The 15,151-nt window shown below is 50.5% G+C and overlaps 1 protein-coding gene across 3 annotated transcripts; it reads right to left on the reverse strand.

The window, feature by feature from the left end:
- Positions 1-256: 256 nt before the first annotated feature.
- On the reverse strand, positions 257-7,209 carry Cck (cholecystokinin). 3 transcript variants are annotated; one of them, XM_052724730.1, is made up of 4 exons: positions 7,079-7,173; positions 6,896-6,955; positions 5,768-5,983; positions 257-644 (listed from the first exon to the last, which is right to left on the reverse strand). In XM_052724730.1, exons 3-4 carry the CDS (start codon positions 5,979-5,981, stop codon positions 511-513), a joined length of 348 nt encoding a protein of 115 aa, XP_052580690.1. In that variant the 5' UTR covers positions 5,982-5,983; positions 6,896-6,955; positions 7,079-7,173; the 3' UTR covers positions 257-510. The 3 variants fall into 3 exon arrangements, with proteins under 3 accessions (XP_052580690.1, XP_052580675.1, XP_052580682.1); XM_052724715.1 differs by having other exon boundaries at positions 6,900-6,955; positions 7,079-7,171; XM_052724722.1 differs by lacking the exon at positions 6,896-6,955 and having other exon boundaries at positions 7,079-7,209.
- Positions 7,210-15,151: the final 7,942 nt, after the last annotated feature.

Consider the following 15,151-nt stretch of genomic DNA (forward strand, 5'->3'; position numbering starts at 1 on the left):
GCCCTAAAGAAATCTTGGGGTGGGAGAGCCTGGAAGAAGAGATCGGGTATTGGTGTAGCCAGGTCTAGGCCCTAGAGCTGAGCTCAAGGGCCCTCATACAAGTCACCTTACTATTCAGTGGGGAGGCCAGCTCCATGCCCTGCACTCATGTCCCAAGCTCTTTCTGGGACCGTTTATTGCAAGGATTCACCTATGGATACCATGTACCAATCTCCCCTCCTTGTCCATTCTGGAGATCCTCGCTGGACACAATGAATGAGGGGCAGAAGGAAATCTCTTTAATAGCATAGCAACATTAGGTCTGGGAGTCACTGTGGGAAAACATTGCCTTCCAACCGCCAGATGTACTGAGGTGTGAGGATGCACTGAACACTCTTAACCCACAGATTTCACACTGGGAACTTAATAAATAGATACTCAAAATGTCAGACAGCAGAGGCAAGGGGTTGTGTGCGTGATTCTTTTCTCGTTCGTTCCACCTCCTCCAAGCAGGGCTGAGAAGCTGGTCCACTAGGATGGGTATTCGTAGTCCTCGGCACTGCGCCGGCCAAAATCCATCCAGCCCGTGTAGTCCCGGTCACTTATCCTGTGGCTGGGGTCCAGGCTCTGCAGGCTCTTGAGAACGGACATGCGGCCGGAAGGAGCTGCAGGTAGAAGAGAGGAAGGAGACGAGGGCCGTAGATCTGAGAATATGACTAAAGCAGTGGAGAAAGCCAAGATTGTCTGTGTCTGTGTGTCTGTGTGTGTTCACGTGTGTTCAGTGTCCACACATGTATATACATGTGTCTGTATCTTCCTCATTCTCTTCTCCATCTCACTGAGACGGAGCCTCTTGCTGCACCTGGAGCTCACTGGCTCAGCTAGACTGGCTGGCCAGCAAGCCCCCGGGGTCCTCCTGTGTCTGCTCCCCAGTGCGAGGACTGTGGGCACACTCCACAACCAGCTCTTGGGGATTGGACTGAGCTGTGCTTCTGCGGTGTTTACTGACAATGCCCTCTCACCAGGCCTTCTGAAAGGCGCCAAGTAACGCTGCTGGGCCAGAAACAAACAGAAGAGGAGGAACTGTCTGTGGAAGTGTTTAGATGGTTCGCTTCTTCCTGCCTTGGTCAGCCTGGGAGCTGTCTAGGCTTTCCTACCCAAAACAGCATTTCATAGTGCACATAACCCTCATCAGGAGCCACACAGAGATCTTCCCAGGACTCACTACTTCTAAATGTCATGACTAACATCCCAGCATGCTTAGCTAATCAGGGAGCTTCCAGGGACTATGACACCATGATAGTGTCATGTATAAGATTGTCTAGTATAAGATTTTTAGAAATGGAATCAAGGAACCAGGGAGACTAAAATCGCTGGCTACATAAACCTGACAACCTAAGTGCAGATTCCTGGAAACCACGCTGGAGACACTGATGTATGTCCGAAGCTGAGGTAGGCAGAGACAGGGAAATCCCCCAGAAGTTCATGGGCCAGGCAGCCTGGAGCATGAAGTATAGCCACAAACAACAGAGGACCCTAAAACTAGGTAGAAGGTGAAGCCCTACCAACGCCTGAGGTTGCCCTGTGGCTTCCACACGTGTACTGTTACACACACACACACACACACACACACACACACACACACACACACGCACACACACGTAAGTAAATAAATACGTAGTTTCTTTTTAGAAGGAGGACCAATCAGGTAGCTCGGTGGGAAAAGATGCTAATTGCCAAGCTTGACAAGGTGAGTTTGAGCCCCCTGGACCCACACGGTGGAAGAAGAGAGCAGACTCCTGTGGGTTGTCCTCTGAACTCCACAGGACCACAGAGCATGCGCCCTCCTAAATAAATGTAAAAAATAATGAAATCAAGTTCTCTTTCTACATGAATATTGTTTACAAATTATTAATTTGAAAGCTACAGTCCTTTAAAAATAACCAGAAAAATACACCTTGTCAGGTTAAAATACTGGCATCTTGGTAACATTTAAAGAAACTGAATGAAAAGTCCCAAAAGATGGAACTTTAATCAGCCATTTTGATCAAAACACAATGATGTAACCTGCAATGGGATCCAGCCTGAGGCAACTGTGTGATCTGCAAGGAGAGGGTGTGGTGACATGATTCCTTCTTCTGCTGGCACATGACATGGTCCCAGCCCACAAATGGTTGACAATGGCCTCCTGGACTTGTAACCCGGGTAGAGCCTTCTGTGCTGACTAAGGGTAAAGAGAGGCCCCTGGGGGCCCCATGGAGAAGTGGCAAACCTCTCAATGACTCCCACTGAGCTGGGACCACAGTGGGAGTAGTTTGGGTAGTTTGCAGGTGGCTTCCCTGCCCCCAGGCTAGCAGAGCCAAGAAAGAAAGAATACTGGCACATGCTCGTAAGCAACCCTAATGAGACCCATTAGGTCACTGAAGTCACTGAAAAAAAAGCAGGGAAGGAGAAGAGGGGTTGGTTGGGAAGAGGACTTGGAGGAGGAGGGGAACAAGTCAGGGTGGTGGGTGGGTGTGATCTGAATGTGCTGTAGATGCATTAGACGTCACAATGAAACTCACCATTATAGCATAATTAATACACATTAATAAAACGTTTTTAAATGACACCACAGAGGCGGTCACCCTGACTTACTGCATAACGGACTTAACCAGCTAAACTCAAAACACGCTTCCTTCTCTGACCCCGTGTCTTCCCGGTTTGGGGACTGAGAGTCCATTTGCCGCGTTCTTTGGGCAGACAGCCCTAGCCTGTGCAGAACAAGCCCTGCTGCTTAACTGCTCAGTACCTCTCAGGTAAAAAAAATACATAGATAGTCAGAAATATATGCAGTCCAGTTCCCTGTACAATCACAGGAAGACACGGATTAGTGTCCACTGTGAGGGCTGGGCACAACCCATGCTTCTATCAGCCAGCTGTCTCGTCAGTGGCTGGGCAATCAGCCAGTCATGGGAGCTGCATGTGGAACATGCCTCGGTTCTCACATCCCACACAGATCTGTCTTCAGGCGTGGTGTTACCACTCTCCATCCACCGTCCCCAGCACTACACAGCAAAGAACTCTTATACCCAGAGCAGACAGGTGAGCTAGGAAGCCGAATGGCCTCCAGGCCTCAGGGGAAGTCAAGCCTGTATAGATTCACTCTGCTGCCTCCTAGATGTGCCAACATGTGCACAGATGTTACCTGCTTTCTTTAGCATGGACTTCCATAAATGAAAAACGAGTGAGATGTTTACTGTGCAGAACAGTTTTAAGGCCTGAGGGAGACGCACCGAGATAGCATCCAATGCCTGTGACGCTGATGCCTCCCCCACCTTCCATGGGAACACACTTCCTCCTGGACCACTGATGCCTCCCCCACCTCATGGGAACACACTTCCTCCTAGACCACTGATGCCTCCCCCACCTCATGGGAACACACTTCCTCCTGGACCACTGATGCCTCCTCCAGCTCATGGGGACACACTTCCTCCTGGACCACTGATGCCTCCCCCACCTTCCATGGGAACACACTTCCTCCTGGACCACTGATGCCTCCCCCACCTCATGGGAACACACTTCCTCCTGGACCACTGATGCCTCCCCCACCTCATGGGAACACACTTCCTCCCCTGGACCACTGATGCCTCCCACACCTTCCATGGGGTCACACTTCCTCCCAGACCACTGATGCCTCCCCCACTTCATGGGGTCACACTTCATTCTGGACCACTGACGCCTCCCCCACCTCCCACAGGAATACGCTTCCTCCCAGACCACGGAGGGCACTGCAGAGAAACCCTAAGGATTAACTTTGTTTTATTTTATATTTTAGTTTTTTAAAATACAAGATCTCACATAGCCCAGGCTGGCCTCAAACCTGCTGCACAGCAAAGGCTAGCCTTGAACTCCACCTTCACCTCCTGAGTGCTAGGATTACAGTTTCATGTGGTGCTAGAGTTGAACTGAGGATTTTGTACATTCTAGGCTACTCTACCAACTAAAACCAAGCCCCACTCACTCAGAAATTATCTTGTCTAGAATCTTTAAGAATGTTATGCAGTAGAGTCGAATACAAAATCATTTGTAAAATATTCAAAGAAATTGTAAAGTATTGACAATATTAATTCTGAGTTTATATTTGTCAAATAAATGAGCATCACTCTTCTATACTTAGCCCTGATCCTGGGTGTGGGCAAACAAACTTTCAAATGACTGCGGCTGCTCCTTTCTGGGCTTCGTGGGTCCAATAGGCTGAGGGGAGAGGGACTGAGAAGAGAGCTGGGGGGGCTTCCAGCTAAGACCTCTGCTGGGAAAACCACTGGCAGGGTTAGTTCTAGGCAGTAATTCAGCAACCAGGCTTTTGTTGCTAGAACTGCTTGGGACATTCTTAAACCTAGGCGAAAGGGTTCTGGAGTGACGCCTCAGTGAAGAGTCTAGAATACTTCAGAAGGGTCTGCTGGTGGTCCACGGCAGAGGGCAGATCAGACAATCAGAAGAACAGAGAGGAGGCATCCCATGTTCCCAGGTTTCCCATACCTGATATGAATCTCAGTCTCTCTCTCTCTCTCTCTCTCTCTCTCTCTCTCTCTCTCTCTCTCTCTCTCTCTCTCTCTCTCTCTCTTTCCCTCCCTCCCTCCCTCCCTCCCTCCCTCTCTCTCCCTCCCCCTTCCTCCCTCTGTGGAATTAGCAGGAAAACAAACTAGAAAGGAATGGCTGTGGGCTGAGTTCCCAAACAGGAAGAAAAGCAAGAAATCTCTGATTCCCCTGAAGTCCCCTGGTCTCATCTTCATGTGCAACTCTAGGAGACTCAACCAAGCGCCCCTGTTTCCCCTCACTACTCAAGCCTAATGCCATGGGCTGTTCAAATGCAGACTGCAGACGGGACAAGTTGGATAAGTGAGCTCCACAGAAAGGATGCCCACCTCCTGCATTTTAATCCAGCTCTACTGGTCTAGTTTAACACACCCCAGCCAGAGATCACCATCCACGTCCCTGCAGATAAAGTCAGAGATGAAAGCTGTCTTGGTGCCAGCCATGATTCTGAGCTGGAAGGGGATCTGGGTCGCTCTGCCCCCATCGCCTCTCTGAAGACGTGAGATTCAGGTACAGGAAAGGAACTCGCAACTGGCAAGCTGCTGAACCGCCCACGGGGTTCCTGGGGAAAGCCTTCCAACGCTAAGAAGCCCTGCGGTGGTCACCATCGAGGCCACCTTTCTGACAGCTACAGACTGGGCAGCCAAGGGACTCCGACTGCTCCTGGCTCTTTGACCCTTTCCTCCTGCTCGGTACCGGGGGAGAGGTACACAGTGCCAACTGCTTTTCTCAGATCTCAGGCTTTCTCAGCACCGACGCACTTTCTGCCAGAGGGGTTCCAAGGGTCAGTGTCTGGGTGGTCCCCAAACCTGTTCATACACAGCAGAGAGGGCGGATCTGGGGACTCTTCTGCCAGCACTCGATTTTTAAAAATGTTTTCCTAAAGCGGTGTTGGACTTCAGCCCTAACACCGTGCCAACATCAGTTCAGAGAAGGGTTAGCCTCCCCTTACCCACGAGGTAAGCCATCTCCCCTCTTGGGTGCTGCGAACATCACCTGCCAACGGCACAGTGCGGTGCAGCGTACCTCAGGGAAAGAAAGTGAAAATCTTGCTCCTTGTGTGTACCCTGCTTCCTTCTCCCTGCAGGTGCTCTGGGGATCAGGATTGGGACCCCGGAGCCGCAGCCGCAGCAGCAGCAGCAGCAGCAGCAGCAGCAGCAGCAGCAGCAGCAGCAGCAGCAGCAGCGTGAGAGAGAGCAGACATCCTTACCTTTGCGGGCCTGCTGGATGTATCGCGCTAGCAGTGCGCCCAGGCGCGCTCGGGGCTCGCCGTCGGTCCTGAGCACAGCCCTCAGCTGCCTTCGGGGCGCTTCCTCCGCCCGCTGCACCGCGGAGTCCGCGGCTTCTGCCGGGGCCACTGGCTGCGTCAGGGCGCCTGCGGCCAGGACTGCTATCAGCACGCACAGACACACGCCACTCTTCATGGCTGTGGACAGCGGAGGCGAGGAGCGTGAACCAAAGACTGACCTCGGCGGGCTCCAGCCGAAAGTCCCGCACACCCAAGTCCACCGAGGCCGAATGGGAGGGCTGCAGCCGCCTGGCTGGCTCGTGCCCTAGAGCTAGCCAAGCGCAGTCCTCAGCTGCGCCCTGGCCACCGCGCGCCTCGGGACACTTCTGCCTGGCTTTTGTGTTATCCACATCTAGGGCCCCGGGATCCCGCAGAGACAGGATTTTCTACTTCGATCAGAAGCAGTGCCTACTGCTTTCCTGAAGTTAAAGGACGCCTTTGTAGATCATCTCTCTTCTAACCAGAAAAGCACAGAGTGAATGTGTGTGTGTGTGTGTGTGTGTGTGTGTGTGTGTGTGTGTGTGTGTGAGAGAGAGAGAGAGAGAGAGAGAGAGAGAGAGAGAGAGAGAGAGAGAGAGAGAGAGAGAGAGAGATGGGAGAATACTCCTGGAGAGAAATGTGGGAGATTAAAAGCTGTCGCTACAGAAATGAATGGGACGACGACCATGGGAAGTACCGTTTAAACTATGAGCGCATAAATAGAAGCTGTGTTTATAGAGGTTCCTCGGTGTTTTTATGGGAACGAGCAAGAAGTCACTATACAAAGCAAAACCCAGAAATCTGCGCCCAGTCCTGAGTTGTGGCCAAAGCCCCGCCACATTTGAGAACTGGGCTGATAGGTCCTGCATCATAACGATGTATTTCTATCCCCAAAGCCTTATTTTTTTTTTCTGTAGCATTTAGAAAACGGGCATGTCTTAAAAACCTCTTAGTATTTTCATTTAAATAATTGCAAAGTGATCCGAACATTATGGGGACCCTGAAAAATGGCCATCCCAGCCTTGGCATGAAAAGAAAGCACACAGAGAAACAATCTCCACACAGCAGTACCCACCCAGACGCATTTTAAGATCCAGCGCCGTTATTTCTGACTTCAGGAAATCTTCCCAGCTGTCAAAGGAGGAAGAAGGCACAGAAAACAGAGAGACTATAGGACAAGGCTGCAAAGCTGCAGCCGGCCGATATTCTTCACTCTCAGGATTCTTGGATCGGCCAGGGGAGACACCGACTTACCTTTGATGAGGAATCAGCAGGCTTGGCGGTTTCCAGCAGAGCAGGCTGCAGTCCAGCCAAGTTCAGGGCAGGCGGGAGGGCGGCTGCCTCTTAAATAGCCCCGCCCGGCGCGCAACCAGTCATCTGTTTACCCAGTGCTGACGCAGTCCGTCCGGCAGGACACGTGCTCAGAAAGCGGCCACTGGAGCGACCACCGATTGAAGTGGCCCCAGAGAGAAGGAAAACAGCCCAGCCCAGTAAACGAGGATGACCCCTCCCAGGCGGGGTACCTAGTATGGGATCTCCTCTTTATCTAAAGAGCTTCCTTCTCACCTGTCCAGCGCCTCCCTAGTCTCTTCAGGCAGGATGTCCCCTCCTGGGTGGGAAACAGTTTATTGGAATGGGAAGGTGACCGTGTTCAGTGAGCTTTGGGGATGGGATGAAGTGGTCCTTCAAGGAAACTGGGGGACCTTCACAGGCTTGGGTGTCAGCAAGTGTAATTCTGGTGTATTTTCTGGGAACACCTTCGGACCTGAGTGGGCTCCCACGCGTGAGTGAGGGGAGTCGGGACTCTCAGTTTCTCAGAATCCAATCTCAATTGGCCTCCTGGGTCTGTTTTTACACAATTGTAAAATCTGGGTGTAGCTCCTGACTTAGTGCGTAAGAAACCACTGGGAAAAGGGCTGCGATTTCTTCCCAGAACTTTCCCACCTGCGCACACCTACAGCTACTCCTGGTCGCCAAGGGGCGCCAGAGAGTCTCAGGCGCCCCCAAGCTCTGGCTGGCTGAGCTATCCTGGCTTGGCTTGCACCTTTCCAGGGAGTTTGTGATCGCCCTTTCCAGGCCCGTCCCTCTAGATTCACCCGCGGCTCAGCTGGGTGGTGAGGATCTTGGCTGGGATAAGGACTCTCACCGACCGAGAAGGAAGAGAGGCACCCGCTGCTGCAGAGCGCACATCCCCTCGACCTCCCCACCCCCCGCAGCCTCCACAGAGCACAACGATCATCTACACCCGAGGTGCTAGAGTTTGCTGAGTCCCTCTACCCCATTTCACAGAACAGAACACAGACTGGGGACCTCGGAAGCCCCACACCAGCCCCTCTCTGCTAACCTGTAACCTGGGGTCACCAGCCAGCCATGCCCAACCCCGCCCCCAACCCCTCCCTTCTAGCATCAGTCTGAGGGAAAGGAGAAAGGCTTGGAAACACTTTCTGAATAGAAATTATACCCAGCCCTAGAGCCCTCCGGCTGAGGAGACCATGGAAACGCAGGCACAGGGGAGTTAGGTTCCTGGTGGTAGCTCTAGTGGTCTCTGCAACCCAGAAGAAACGTGTTTAAACAGCAACAGATGAACCGCCGTGGGGTGGTTCCCCACAAGGCAGCTCAGGTTGGAGAAATTAGCTTTGTCGGTGAAGGAACCAAGCACATCTAGAAACGTGGGTCTGACCTAAAGCAGCATTGGGAAGGGCTGCTTACTCCAGTCTGATTCTGCCCTCTCCTTGTCCCATGGGCTGAGACATGGACATCTAGTTGACTCCCCGCTCCATGCCTTTCCTCACGATTTAGGAACCATGCTCAGTCTCCGGGGACACAGTGTGATGAAAACTGACAAAATAAATACCTTAGTAAATAAACACCTCTGGGGGGTAGGAGGGTGGGGAGGGCTGGGGGGGAGTAGGAGCTGGGGGCTGGGGTGAGGGCTGGGGTGAGGGCTGGGGGTGGGGTGAGGGCTGGGGGTGGGGTGAGGGCTGGGGGTGGGGTGAGGGCTGGGGTGAGGGCTGGGGGATGGGGATGGGGTGAGGGATGGGGTGGCTCAGTGAGTAAAGTGCTTGCCTTGTAAGCACAGGGACCCGAGTTCAGATCCCCACTAAAAGCCGAGGAAGAGAGGAGTTCTCCCAGGACAAAGGAGGTCTAGACAGGAGGATCCCTGGAGTTCACTGACCAATTGGTGAGTTGTGTGTTTAGTGAGAGTCTGTCTACCAAAATTCAAGGTGGAGTGGGATGGAGGAGACACCTGAAGTGAACCTCTGGCCTGCACATCTGTATACACAAGTTCGCACAGTCATACAAACACATACCGCCTGTGACATGCACACCGGAATGAATGAAGGAGTCTGGTATTGGAGGCAACTCTAGAGGCAAGGTGGAGGCAGATAATCTGAGAAAAATTGTTCTTGTCAGGTCAGGGAAGGACTGAGGTAAGGGTTCTCAGTGACATGGAAGAGTTCCCAGAGCACAGATGGGAGACCAGGACAAGTGAGGGGGACAGGAGATGGACGGGTCACGAGGGGTGAAGACAGGTTTATACTTAGTCTAATATACCTTCGTGGAATCTCCTTGCTGTCGTGAAATGTAGCAGGACACAATACAAGTCCTAAGTGCCTATGACAGAACACTCAGATTATTAGAACAGTAGACACAGTAGAAACTTCCAGTCATGGCTGCAGCCTCTGCTCTTGAAGAAATCCAAGGGTAACTTGGTGACTGGGGCTGACCAGGGAGTTCTGGTTGAGAGACAAGGGTGTGTGGCGGTGTATCACCTATGCAGGGCGTTCAGGAGGAATGCACACCAACTGGTGTGTGTAAGGCTGGGGGGGAGGTGATGAATCTGGGTTGTAGATAGACAGCTAGGAGGGGATTGGGGCCCTGGGTCCTGGGCGTGGGGACACTGGAGGTACAGCCCCAGGAAGGGAAGGTTTTCACAGACCCTGAGTAGTAAGAAGGAAGGAACTGCGGGGATGTTTTGTTTGCGATCTAACAAATAAAGCTTGCCTGAAGATCAGAGTGCGGGGCTAAGCCACCAGTTAGCCATAGAGGCCAGGCAGTGGTGGCTCACACCTTTAATCCCAGCACTAGGGAGGTGGAGACAGGAAGTGATATGGCTGAGCAGAGAGAGGACTGTAAGGCAGGAACGGACAGGAGCTCATGTCTCCTTTTTGGTTGAGGAGTTGGTGAGGTGAGAGATGGCTGTGCCTTGTTCTTTGTCTCTCTCATCTTTCAGCATTTACCTCGATATCTGCCTCCGGGATTTTATTAAGGCCAATTAAGAATTACGCTACAAGGAACAGGAGAAGGACGAGTGTTAGCAGAAATGCCACCAGGAGAAGCCAAAGGTGGCAAAGACAATTAGAAGCTGGAAGAAGGCTGGTGCAATGGGATTTTTATGTGAAATAACATTGTAGCCATGGCTTCTCCTCTTCCCTGGAAATTCTGGGTAGGAATGATGGAAAATAAGAGTCTGGGTTCCATGGCCACAGTGATTCAATGAGGTCCCTCCAAACAGGCGAGAAGAGAACAGTAATTCTTATTGTTGTCCTTCAGCAAGAGAGCCCAAGGCTTGCATTTCTCTTCTATGTGTTAAAACCTCCTGAAGTAGATGCTTTATGCTCCCCTCCCACTCAGGCTTTCGGCCCTCCCCCCAGCTCCACCTCTCTTCCTCAAAGCCCCAAGCCTGTAAGTGAGGATGTTGCTCCCTAGAGGGCTAACATAAGCCAGTAAGTATGGAAAACCCAGGTCTCCATGGAACACTCTAGAAACTTCTGGAAACTTCTCAAAGGTCCTTCGCTACAGCAGTAACCCCAGTAACATTAGCTTCTCCTGGTCTTCACTTGCCCCATTTCCTTGCTTCTGTTCCCTGAGATGATTTCTCACCCCCTACTCTGTCTCAGCTCAGTTTCATCATACTGAAAACACCAGCATTCAGCCAGGCTCTGTAACCATACGACAGCAAACAAAATGCACGTCCCTGAGTGGCGGTGCTTCCACTGCAGGGCGTGGGACACATGGGGAAGATGTGGTGCGTGTGTCGTGGTCGTGGATGGGTACACAGATGTGGGAGGGGATGAGATGGCTGGGTGGCAGGCTCGCTCGAATGCATGCAAGGCCTGCTAGAGGACCCTCTGCTAGGACCTTTGGTGTGTGAGCGCACTGTGTGCTTAAGAGAGGAAGGGGTTTGCCTTTCTGCCCAAATAAAGAAGGGGTTTCACTTTGTGGGTTGTATTGTGCTTTGTCTGCTGCGAGACGGTAACAGATATGGTTTGAATGAGAGATATTCTCCACAAGCTCTCATACTGGGACACATGTTCCCAGCTGATGGCTTGCTTTAAGAGGTTGTGGAACCTTTAGAAGGTGCAGCCTCGCAGGAGGAAGTGGCTCACTGGAACAGGCCTGGAGGTTGATAACAGGCCCCACTTCCTGTCTCTGCTTCCTGTCCCACCTGTGAGCAGGTGAGGTGTTCCAGGCCTGCCCTGGTGCTGTCATGAAGCTCCCCGCTGCCAGGCCTTCCCCACCGTGGTGGGCTGTATCCCTTTAAACCACAGGTCAAAATAAATCTTCCTCAACTGCTCTCAGGAACAGGATGGAGAAGGCAGTGCCCTTTCTGTGGTCTCCTCTCCCATCTCCTCTGCGACTCCTCAGTAGGAGCCCAGAGTTCCTCATAGGTGGACCCTTCCTGAACCCTGTGGAAGACTGACACCATCATGTCCAGATGTCATATCTGAGAGGAAGCAGTGGAGAGAAGTAATCTATGGTTGTTGACTGATTTGGGAATCTAGATTTTTTTTTTCTGATTTTGGTGATTAAAATGTTGAATGACAAACTGGAGAGGTGGCTCAGCAGTTAAGAGTGCTTGTTGCTCTTGCAGAGGACACAGGTTTGCTTCCTAGCACCTACACGGTGGCTCACAATCATCTGTCACTCCAGCTCCAGGGGATCTAACATCTTCTTCTGACTTCTCAGGCACTGCACGTATGTGGTATGCATACATACATGCAGGTGAAACACCCATACCCGTAAAATAAAATAAATGAACGTAAAAGAACTGTAATGTTAAATGATATCTCATCCAGACTTAGGGAGACATTTCAAAGTGCTGAGAAACATGTGACATTTTCAACAGAGGTCGTTTCCAGTCACGGGAGGCATCTCAACGACACAGGTCCATTTGATAGAGTGTAGGAAGCTTGTTGGGATATCTAGGGACACACAGGAGGCTGGTTTTATTATTCATTGGATTTCTACTTGTCACAGTTCATCTGTGGTTAATGGAAGTCAAGAGGTGTCCGCTGCCACCAGGAAGGTGTTGTTTTGACACTCCTGTTTTAGGCCTCCAGGGCTTTTTGCTCCTGGACATATTTTAGAAATACCATTTGTTATATGGTTTTCCTAGGACATGAATAAGATTTTTGTTTACTGTAGCTGTACTTTCTCATTGGGACCGCCAGCCCACAAATAACAACACGGAGACATTATTAATTATGAAAGCTCAGCCTTAGCTTAGGCTTTTCCCCAACTATCTCTTATAACTTAAATGACCCATATTTTTTTTAAATCTACATTCTGCCACGTGGCTCGCTTACCGCTTTTTAGTACTGCACATCTGCTGGTGAAATCTGAGCACCTAACTTCCTCCTCCTCTTCCCCTTGCTCCTGGGAGACCTATCTACCCTCTCCTGCCTACCTATCGGCCATTCGGCTTTTTATTACACCAATCACAGCAACACATCTTCGCACAGTGCACAACTATTTCGAAACAGTTTACTACATGGATCTCCAACTCCTGTCTTCTAAATGGAAAGAATTCAGTTGAGAGAGAGACAGTGAAAGAATTTTATTTAGAGAAGCTGAGCAAAGTGTTTACTCCAACAAGAGGTTGGACTGTCTGTCCCGAGAGTGGGTAGGGTATAGTGACTTTTTCACTGTGGGTTTTAAAGATTTTTTTTATGAATATTTATGACATGGGTGGCATATGTATGGAGGAAAATGACCCCTTTTCTCCCCTAAATTTTGGTAAACAAGATCTCTATTGTAGGGTATTCTCACGATTCTTTAGAAAACCCCACAAGGAATGGGATCTAAACTGTAGTGTAAATGATGTTATAATGAGGGCAGCAACCTTAGGGTGGTGCGCTCCATGTGGGCGTGGCAACTGAACCACTGGTCCTTTCTGATGGAGCATCACAACCTAACAGCAGCTTGAGGGGGGTTTAACAAAGGGATGCTCTGACTGCCAGGAGAGACCACTGCTAAAGCACAGGGCAGTTTGCCTCGGTTACTCACACCTAACCCTGTCTGATGGACCTCACATTCACCCCAAATAAGGCAGGAGCAGACAGACCAAAAAAGACTCCAATCAGTGCAGTTGGGCCAAATAAATGAGTTTATTGGGTTTATTAAGAGTGTGGGTGGCCCAAGGGTGTCTGCATGACCCTGTCCCACAGCTCCTGTTATCCTGATCTACATCTGCAGCCCAGTTGATGCAAACCTGGGTCCAGAGGGTTGCCTGGTGTCATAGTGGTAGATGTGACCACAGGCTCACACAACCTGGACACAGGTGATACCTTGCTCAGAGACAGTCACACTTACATGTGCTCAGCTGGGAATCAAATCCAGGTCCTCTGCAAGAGCAGCTGGTGCTCTTGACAGCTGGGTCATGTCTCCAGCCCAAGGTGATCTGTAGATGTAACCGACCGACTTATTAAATAAGAAACACAGAACCAATGCAAAGAAGAAAGCCAAGAGGTCAGAGCTAAGAGCCTTACCCGCCTGCTGCAGTTAGCCTCTTCAGCCAAGAGACCTCTCCGAAAAAGACCTACTTCCTGTCTGTTTGTCTTTATATAGACTTTCTGTTCTGCCTTCTCATTGATTGTAAACCCAACCACATGATTGCCTTGTCACTGCCTGTCTGTACAGACCTCCAGACACACATTGGAGCGTGTGTCTCCAATGCTGACTGTATCCTTGAACACACAGAAATCTGCCTAGCTCTGCCTACCAAGTGCTGGGATTAAAGGCATGCGCCATGACCGCCCAGCTCTGCTATGGCTTGCTATTAGCTCTGACCCCCAGGCAACTTTATTTATTAACATACAAATAAAATCACATTTCAGTACAAATAAAATATCACCATAGTGATCTATTCTCAAAAGGCATTAATATGTTTTCTCTGTGGCACCATAATAGGTTTCTCCGCCGATGCAGTAAGCCAGATCAAGCTGAATTGAAAAAGTAAAAGAATAGGTTTATTCAAGCAAAGCAACTCCCAGGTAAGCCCTCCAGTCCCAGAGATTGTGGCCAGAGAAGTCATGCAGCAGAACTAAAGCAGGGAACATATACATCTGAGAAGCGTCCTCCACAAGCTGGGTTTGTGCCCAAGTATGGTCAAAAGCTGACTGCTTTAGGCGGGGTCTTGGGCTCCTGGAAACTTCAGGGGAGGAGCTGCTGCAGCCACCAAGAATGCAGAACTGGGCCTTTTTGTCACCTTTTCTTTGTTGGAGATTCTCTGAGAGGGCGGGGTTTGGAGAGAGATAGAGACAGGGCTTCTCAGACTGTGCAGGAGTGAGCTGGAGGTTCCAGCCAAACATCTGACCTTTTTGGGTATATGGGCACAGGTTCAAATCTGGGACGATGTGGGGAGGAGGCATCAGGAGTCAGCGGACTTGTGCTCAATAGGAGGTATGGGTGCTGCACGAATCCTAAATGGTCTTATAATAAAAACCTGGACCCAGATATCAGGGTGATAGCTGAAAGATCAGAGAAGCAGAGCAAGCCACAGCCACCACTGTGGTGATATTTTATTTGTGCTCTAACAAATAAAGCTTGTCTGGAGATCAGAGGATAAGGCCAGCCATTATATTAAATATCGAGGTCAGGCAGTGGTAGCACATGCCTTTAATCCTAGCATTCAGGAGGCAGAAATTCATCTGGATCTCTGTGAGTTCAAGGCCACACTGGGAACAGAGCCAGACGTGGTGGCACATGCCTTTAATCCCAGCACTAGTTAACCATAGAGGTCTGCTCCAATAGACAGGAAGTGATAGAGCTGGGCAGAAAGAGGAAGTGATGTAGCTGGGTGGAGAGAGGAAGTGACATGGCAGGGCACAGAAAGGTATATAGGTGTGAGCACACAGGAAGTAGTTCTCTTAGGGGCTGAGGATTTTCTATCAGTAAGAACTTGTGGCTGGCTTGTTCTATTCCTCTGATCTTTCAGTTTTCACCCCAATATCTGGCTCCGGGGTTTTTATTAATAAGACCATTTAGCAATTTGTGATATACACCACCTCTTACCTCACCTGTTGCTAATGTTTTCCTGCCTGG

The sequence above is a fragment of the Peromyscus californicus genome, unplaced genomic scaffold (assembly GCF_007827085.1).
Source record: "Peromyscus californicus insignis strain IS unplaced genomic scaffold, ASM782708v3 Scaffold_11__1_contigs__length_118956290, whole genome shotgun sequence".
Lineage (NCBI taxonomy): Eukaryota > Metazoa > Chordata > Mammalia > Rodentia > Cricetidae > Peromyscus > Peromyscus californicus.

Coding starts and splice junctions, on each gene's coding strand:
- Cck (XM_052724715.1), bottom strand. Junction 645..5,767: donor CATCCAGCAGGCCCGCAAAG/GTAAGGATGTCT, acceptor TTCTACCTGCAG/CTCCTTCCGGCCGCATGTCC.